The 8,328-nt window shown below is 41.3% G+C and overlaps 1 protein-coding gene across 1 annotated transcript in view; it reads right to left on the reverse strand.

Moving 5' to 3' along the window:
- Positions 1-3,654: 3,654 nt before the first annotated feature.
- The window catches only part of Rnf34 (ring finger protein 34), a 20,003-nt gene continuing 15,329 nt past the window's right edge, over positions 3,655-8,328 (reverse strand). Inside the window, exons 4-6 of the mRNA XM_005344436.1 lie at positions 6,360-6,482; positions 5,926-6,127; positions 3,655-4,548 (exon numbers count right to left, since the gene is read on the reverse strand). Coding sequence (XP_005344493.1) covers positions 4,358-4,548; positions 5,926-6,127; positions 6,360-6,482 — 516 coding nt within the window. The 3' untranslated portion in view covers positions 3,655-4,357. The remainder of the gene's footprint in view (positions 4,549-5,925; positions 6,128-6,359; positions 6,483-8,328) is intronic.

An 8,328-nucleotide genomic window follows, 5' to 3' on the forward strand; every position in this document is an offset into this window, starting at 1 on the left:
CTCCTTTAAGAGCGGCTTCCAGATTCAGTGTTAGTGGCAAAAACTTTACAGCTCTTTTGAGAGGTCCTGCCACCACACACTTAAATGGTGTTTATATGCAGTCAGCAGCATGGTGCTTAGTGGTGGCATGGACATGGCTCCTGCCAAAACCTCTGCCATGAAGCTAGACTATCAGAAAGCTAAGGAATGTGGCAGAGTAAACCACCAACACCACAGCTTTAATCCTAGCCATGCTGTTTACCAGATTAAAGACTCGTGTGCTCAAAAAAAGAGCTATAAAGAGATTCAGATGGGTTAAAAACACAAACACACACACCTCTAAATGGTTTACAGTGTGTTTAAAAACATACGTAGGCTTGGGAAAGAAAAAGGATAAAGTCCTTAAAGACAAATAGAGTAGCTGGGTGTGGTGGTGCACACTTTTAATCCCAGCACTTGGGAGGCAGAGGCAGGCGGACCTGAGTTTGAGGCCAGCCTGATCTATAGACTGAGTTCTAGGGGACATCCAGGGGTAACAGAGAAACTGTCTTGAAAAACCAAAAATTAAAAAATAAAAAATGCCACGTAAAGATGGAAAATATGGGGCTGGAAAGATGGCTCTTCCAGAGGACCTGGGTTCAATTCCCACATAGCAGCTCAAAACTGTCTGAAGATCCAGATCCAGGGGATCTGACACTTCACACCAATGCACATAAAATAAAAGTTAAATGAACCATAAACTTATTTATTTTGGTTTTTCGAGACAGGGTTTCTCTGTAGCTTTGTGCCTGTCCTGGAACTAGCCCTTGTAGACCAGGCTGGCCTCGAACTCCTAGAGATTCACCTGCCTCTGCCTCCTGAGTGCTGGGATTAAAGGCGTGCGCCACCACTGCCCAGCTCATAAAAATATTTTTAAAAAGATGGAAAATATGCAGAGAATCTGGATGCTGTATGTTATCGTGTTGTCTTTGAATTGTTTCATTGCTAAGGAGCAACAGCTGCTAAAGACATTTGATTATAAATGCTGCTGGGTTAATCCAACCCAAATATTTTGAAAATGCCTTGACTTCAAAATTTAAGTCAAAGTTACTTTGGTGAAGAGTTTTTGATTTTATTTCCACAGGAAATGAGAGGCTGTGGATTCATTCTGAGTTAAGAAAAAATCAGGTTTGATTATAGAAGAACCCCTAAAAAATCTCCTGATAGGAACAGATAGCTCAGATGATCCAGTGTCTCAGAGCACCTTTGTTGCAATTTCCTCTGAGTTCTACATCCAGAACAGCTATAAGGTGTCTGGTCAAGGTGATCCAGCCTCACAGAATACTCCAGTCAGAATTTGACTATAATCCTAAATTTTCTTTGGGTCCCTATAAGATTATCAGTGCCCCCAATCAGCAGAAAGTAGCATAGAAAACTATGCCCATGTTTCCAAAAAATAAATTATTTGGATCTTTGTCTCTTTTTTTAAGAGTGTTGGTTACGGGCTGGAGAGATGGCTCAGTGGTACTGGTTGCTCTTCCAAAGGTCCTGAGTTCAATTCCCTCACAACCATCTATAATAAGGTCTGGTGCCCTCTTCTGGCCTGCAGACCATATACACAGGCAGAATATTGTATCCATAATAAATAAATAAATAAATAAAAGTGTTGGTTACAAGTTGATATGGTCAGAAAAAAGTTAAACAAGATTAGATTCAGAGTTCTTCTTGAAAAGAAACAGATTTGTCACACATATTGGTTAATAAAATAGTGATTGGTCAACAGCCAGGTGGGAAGTATAGCTGGGGCGGTGGAGCAACCAGACTAGGAGAATTATGGGAAGAGGAAAGCCAAACACAGAGGATGCAAGATGAGGATGTCTTACTGAAAAAAGGTACCAAGCCGGGACTGGAGAGATGGCTCAGAGGGTAAGAGCACTGGTTGCTCTTCCAGAATTCCCGAGTTCAATTCCCAGCAACCACATGGTGGCTCACAACCATCTATAATGAGATCTGGTGCCTTCCTTGCCAGCAGTACATTGTATGCTTAATAAATAAATCTTTAAAAAAAAAAAAAGGTACCAAGCCATATGGTTAAACATAGACAGGAATTAGGGTTAATTTAAGTTGTAAGGGCTAGTTAGTAATAGGCCTGAGCTAATAGGCCAAGCAGTTTACAATTAGTATAAGCCTCTGTGTGTTTCTTTGGGACTGAATGGTTACAGGACAGGGCAGGACAGAAATGTCTGTCTATATATCTTTCCCTCTAAGACCTGCTTTCATAGTTATCCCCCCCAAACAGTTCTTGCTAAGAATCTGACTTCACACCACATGCACATAGCAGAGCAACATGATATAGTTCCAGACTAGTACACAGGTCACAGTCAACATCCCCCAAGGAGTACTGAACCATTGAGGAAGATTATATCCCAGTCTCTAGATTTTTGTTGTTACATTTATTTATATATATGATATGCATGCACCCTGGCTCCCATGTGGAGGAAGAAGATTCTCTCCTTTCACCATGAAACTTGAACTCTGGTCATGAGGGTCATGCCAAGTGCCTTTACCTAATGAGCCATTTCAACAGCTCTCTATAGTTTTAGAGAAGCTTTAGATGAAGCCAGTGTAAACCATATGCTATAAACAGGTGATCCACAGCTGTTTAAGTAATGCAAGGATCATAGCCTTGTGAATATACTTACTATGGTCAGTCTGAACTGGTAGACCAGAAAGTGAGGACCCTGATGTTTGTGGAAGATACCATGGTGCCTCAAATTACATTCTTTGCTACTGTGAAGACAAGAATAAGGAGATTTCATTCTATTCTGCTGTGAACCTTTAGCACTTTATCCATTCGCAGTATGTTATGGACATGGCATGCTAGTTAAAATATGCAGCTTCCAGAGAAATGTTTACCCTCTGTCCCCCCCCCCCAAAAAAAGAAACCAAAGTAAGCAGTCATCCCTGGTGTTCACCATGGACTGGCTCCAAGACCCCTGTCCCACAGATGGGAAAATCCACACATGCTTAATGCTTAAGTCACGTGCATAGTATAGTATTAAATACCTTGTGCACATAATCCTGTGCATTTCACATCATACCCAGATGATTTACAATACCTCATTCAATGTAAAGTAAGGTGAATTGACAGTTCTCAACTCAACCAAAAGCAAACCCTGACTTAAGCTGGCCCTAGAAGATCCTTTCTGCATAAGCTATTGATCTCAAGTTCTCATTTGCTATGTGGACTCTTAAAGGGCTGAAAAAGGAAACCTTAGTGTTAGAGTTAGATTGGAAATCTGTTGTCTGTCCCTTCCCCCCATCCCAGTGCTGTGAGGTAACATGGGGCTTACTGATAACAGTGTTATCTCTACCCATGGCTACACCCTCGTTACTATATATATACATACTCCTTAGCTGAGATTTTAGACAAAGCTATTAACTTCTCAAAGACTGGCTTCTCCATCCATGTGTGCCAGTATCTATTTTAGACTGATGGTAGGGACTGAGAAAACCATAAAGCATCTAGAACAATACCTTGTCACAGTAAACACGACTATGGTAAGTAAGCAGCAAAGATGTCTCTGAAGGCGTCCACATCTCTTCTGAAGAGAGGTGCTAAACCAGGATTCTGATGTCTGTTCATGCTATTTGCAAATAAGTTTGAAACTTAGGGAGACAATATAAACTACAGCAGCCTTTTAATCTAATTTTATTCCTGAAGTTGAAATTACTAGCAGGTAGCACTAAAAATACACCTTCACTATACAAAACAGTGTAAACTGATTACATGTTAATAAAGAATTTAGTACACACACACACACTTCTAAGATAAGAAGCTAGATGCAGCCCTTGCTATTAAAAGCTGTACCTGAACAAAAATGGACATATTTATCTGAGGTCCTGGCAGTTGACTAAAGAATGTCAATTGTCTCCCAATTATGTTTAAATGCAGAGATAGCAACAATGTGGAAACTTACATTCATCAAATATTAGCATTTAAAATATACATGACTAATAAAGCGAACATTCAGAGCAGCCACTACTAGCCCACTTGTAAACAATGAGTTCATTTCTAAGAGAGCATAAGTTTCAAACACAGGATAAAGGGGAAATTAAAGAGACAGGCCTCCATAGAGCAAGAGCAAATACTCAAATAACAGTCTGACCTCAGCAACTAGTGCCCAGGGGAAACAAGTGATAAAACCCAGCAGAAAGCTGGGAAAGCCATGTGTCCACAGGCATAGGCCTATCTTAGGATGAACTTTCTGTCCCCAGTCAGTAATGAAAATAATTTTTAAAAATAGTCTCTGCCTTGGAACAGTAAGTTTCCAGTCCTTTATGCACTCAGATGTTTGGGATAGAATCACGGCGTGTACCACTGCGAGGGGCCTCAATCTCATGACTTGAAAACATGCACAGCACGCACCACATACTGCCGACAGATAGGACACTCACTCATGCGCTTGCCACACTTGGTGCAGGTGACCATGTGCCCACATTCCAGCAGGACACAGTCAATGACTGCATCCATGCAGATTCGGCACAGGCTGTCGTCTTCCTCATCCTGAAGCTGCATCCGCTCACCGTCTGAAAAGAATAGAGAGCTAGGGCTCTGAAAGTGGCCACTGGCCTTGTTCCCCTACCCACGGTCAAGCAGCCATCTTCTGAGCAACAACCACAGGCCCAGTACCACCCCACTGCTATACAGAAAGTAGTCCCTTAACCTCCCTACACTTCTTATACTAGATGTGATATGTATCTCAGATTTCTGGAAGAAATATGTGGCTTAGAACCAGCTAAAACGTGTTCCATAAATGTTGGATACTTATTAGGAAAAAGAAATAGGGGCTAGGGATGTAGCTCAGTTGGTAGAGTACCTGCCAGCTTGTGTGAAGTCTTGGCTTTGATTGCTAAGCACCGTATAAGCCAGGCACAACAGTATATGCTTGTAATCCTAGCACTTGGGAAGGTAGAGGCAAGAGGATCAGAAGTTCAAGGTCCTCTTTAACTACAGAGTGAATTTGAGACCAGCCTGAGTTACAGGAGACCTTGTCTCAAGTGAAAAAACAAAACAAACAAAAGCAACCTATCAACCCATATCCCTCAATAGGCCACTTAGTAGTCAGGCTACAAGTAGAAGTTTAGCTGGATGTTTCAGCTGTATGGCCATGAAGATGGGACAGTTGCATTTCAGTAAAAGGAACTTTATTCCACAAATAATAAGAAAAACTAGATTCAACAAATGATTGTCTAGCTTACCTGGTAACAGTTGTCTCAAAGCCTATGTAATGTAGGACTATTTAGCAGTTCAATAAACTGGCTTACATAACTAACCCAGGGACTAAAAAGATACATTTGCTTTTCTAAAATACCAATCGATTTATTCATTTAATTTTAGGTGTTATAGGTGTTTTGCCTGCATTTATGTCTGTGTATCACTTAAATGCCTGGTTCCCATAGAAACCAGAAGAGGAACAGGGTCCCCTAAATTGAAATAACAGAGTTGGGAGTCTCTATGTAGGCACTGAGAATTGACCTGAGTACTCTAGAAGAAGAGCCAGCAGTTTTTAACTACTAAGCCATCTCCCTAGCCCCAAATCTTTTTTTTAATGGTTAATGTTTTAATAATTTAATTTTTAATTTTTTGTGTGCTGGTGTTGTGGCAGGCATGCACGTCTGTGTTACAGACAGTGGTGAGTTGCATGTGAGTGTGTGAATTGAACGCAGGTCTTCAGGAAGAGCAGCCAGTGCTCTCAACCACTGAGTCATTTCTCCATCCCAGTGATTTTTATTTTCGAGATAGGGTCTGACAGCTAGGTACCCTCCTGGTTTAGCCTCCTGAGTACTGGGATCACAGGCATGCACTGCCATGCTAGCTAAATCTGACTTAACTATGGCAACAAACAACCCAGTTTTTAAAGCCCAAGAAAGAATACTCAGGATAAAAAGGAAAATTAAACCTACATGACTTTTGGTTTTCTTCATTCTCTTTGTACAACCGGTTGACTTTTTCTACCAGCTCCCATTTTTCACAACAGCCAGAATAGTTGACAAAGTTCCGAGCCAGGATCTCCTTCAGCTGGCGCACACTCATCCCTTCTACCTCTTCAAGGCTTGACAGGTCGGACAGCGAGGCTCTCACTTTCTTCTTAGAGAGTCCTGGGTTCTGAAATCAGAACATCTGTTACCTTTGTCTCCACATGTTCAGATGCCTCTCCTATTTTGGTCCAAATGGCTCTGGATGCTCTCCCCAGACTCCTCAGTTCCCTGAGGTGATGTAATATAGTATTCTACAGCTGAACTAGAAAAAAATGGCCTGTGCTGATCTAGAGGAAGTCTAGCATCTTCCCTTTCTGCCAATGCATTTATCAGGAAATGCAGTTTTAAAAGAGTTTTACCTGTTCCTCCAAGTTTTCTTCTTCTTGTTCATCATCATCATCTTCTTCTTCATTGTCATCATCTTCATCTTCATCTTCATCATCATCATCATCTGTGTTGGCAGAAGCTATTTCACTTTGTACCTATATGAATGCCAAATCCAACTGATTACTAATCAGGCTTCTCTAATTTTTACTTCTCTCTAGAGAAAAACTATCCACTGATCTTCCTCAAGATTACCTTAGAGCCAGGTCAGCAGAGCAAGCAGAACATTCCTTTAATCCCAGCACTCGGGAGGCAGAGGCAGGCAAATCTCTGTGAATTCAGTGCCAGCCTGGTCTACAGAGTTAGTTTCAGGACAACCAGGACTGTTACACAAAGAAACCATGTCTCAAAAAACAAAACAAAAATCCTTGATAAACCGGCTAGTGGTGACACACAACTTTAATCCTAGCACTTAGAAGGCAGAGGCAGGTGGATCTCTGAGTTCAAGGCTAGCCTAATCTACAAAATGAGTCCAAGACAGTCAGGGCTACACAGAGAAACCCTGTCTCAGAAAAAAAAAATTCTCAATAATCAATAGTTTTCCTTAGAAAAACAAAAATTCTTTCTATTTTGTATTATATACTTTCTTTCACATATTCTCCTTTGGGGCTGGAGAGATACAGTTTTTTTTTAAAAGGGAAAGTCTAGCCTGTGCTAGAATTAACTCATTTCCTTCCTGCCTCCACATTCCAAATGCTGGAACTGTAGATGTATACCATCACTCTTTGACCACAGCACATAATAGCTAGGTTGGTTCCAATATCACATATTTCACCCTACAGGCACTACATTACAGCACTGTGCCATCTACCTCTCCCCCAAATGGGGTCATATATCCCAAAAGTGGTACAAGTCAGATATATCTTCATATAATTATGCAAGTTCTCATTTGAGAAAATCATAAAACATTGGTCCTTGTCTTACGAAGTTATGGATTTTTGGATAACAGCTAAATCAATCTTCCGGTCTCTGTCCTTTAAGTTGTTTTACCTTTTGGTTTTCAGAGGGTTTCCCTGTGTAGCTCTGGCTGTCCTGGATCTCACTCTGTAGACCAGGCTGGCCTTGAAATCAGAGATAGGTTGTGGTATAGTACTTTAACTAGGGAAAGATGTGTTACATTTGTTTATTTTGCTTGTTTGTTTTGTTTTTCAAGACAGGGTTTCTCTGTAGCTTTGGTTCCTGTCCTGGAACTAGCTCTTGTAGACTAGGCTGGCCTCGAACTCACAGAAATCCACTTGCCTCTGCCTCCCGTGTGCTGGGATTAAAAGCATGTGCCACCATTGCCTGGCTTGCTTTGACTGTCTGAGGTACCTGATTGGTCTAATAAAAAGCTGAACGGCCAGTAGGAAGGCAGCAGAAGGATAGACAGGGCTGACAGGAAGAGAGATTTAGTAGGAGGAAGAACCTGGGCTTGAGAAGAGAATAAGGGAGCCGCCAGGGGCAAACCAAGCAGACTCTGAGGAGGACATACAGGATAAAAGAAAGCTTTTTAGCCCTGAGGCAAAACATAGATGAAGAGAAACAGGTTAAGTTAAGTTATAAGAGCTAGTGGGACAAGCACAAGATAAGGCTGAGCATTTCAGACTCATTTATATACAATAAACCGTGAGTTGCAGCCTTGCATGTTATCCAACTATGATGCTCAAGAACATTATTAGGATAGTATTTTTATTTTTTTTTAAATTTTATTTATGTTTTATGTATGAATGCTCTGCATGACAGATGAGGGCATCATATGCTATTACAGATGGTTGTAAACCACAATGTGGTTGCTGGGAATTGGACTCAGGACCTCTGGAAGAGCAGCCAGTGCTCTTAATTGCTGAGCCATTTCTCCAGCCCAAGACAGTATTCTTTTTTTTTTTTTGGTTTTTCGAGACAGGGTTTCTCTGTGGCTTTGGAGCCTGTCCTGGAACTAGCTCTGTAGACCAGGCTGGTCTCGAA

Source organism: Microtus ochrogaster, chromosome 2, assembly GCF_000317375.1.
Source record: "Microtus ochrogaster isolate Prairie Vole_2 chromosome 2, MicOch1.0, whole genome shotgun sequence".
Classification (NCBI taxonomy): domain Eukaryota; kingdom Metazoa; phylum Chordata; class Mammalia; order Rodentia; family Cricetidae; genus Microtus; species Microtus ochrogaster.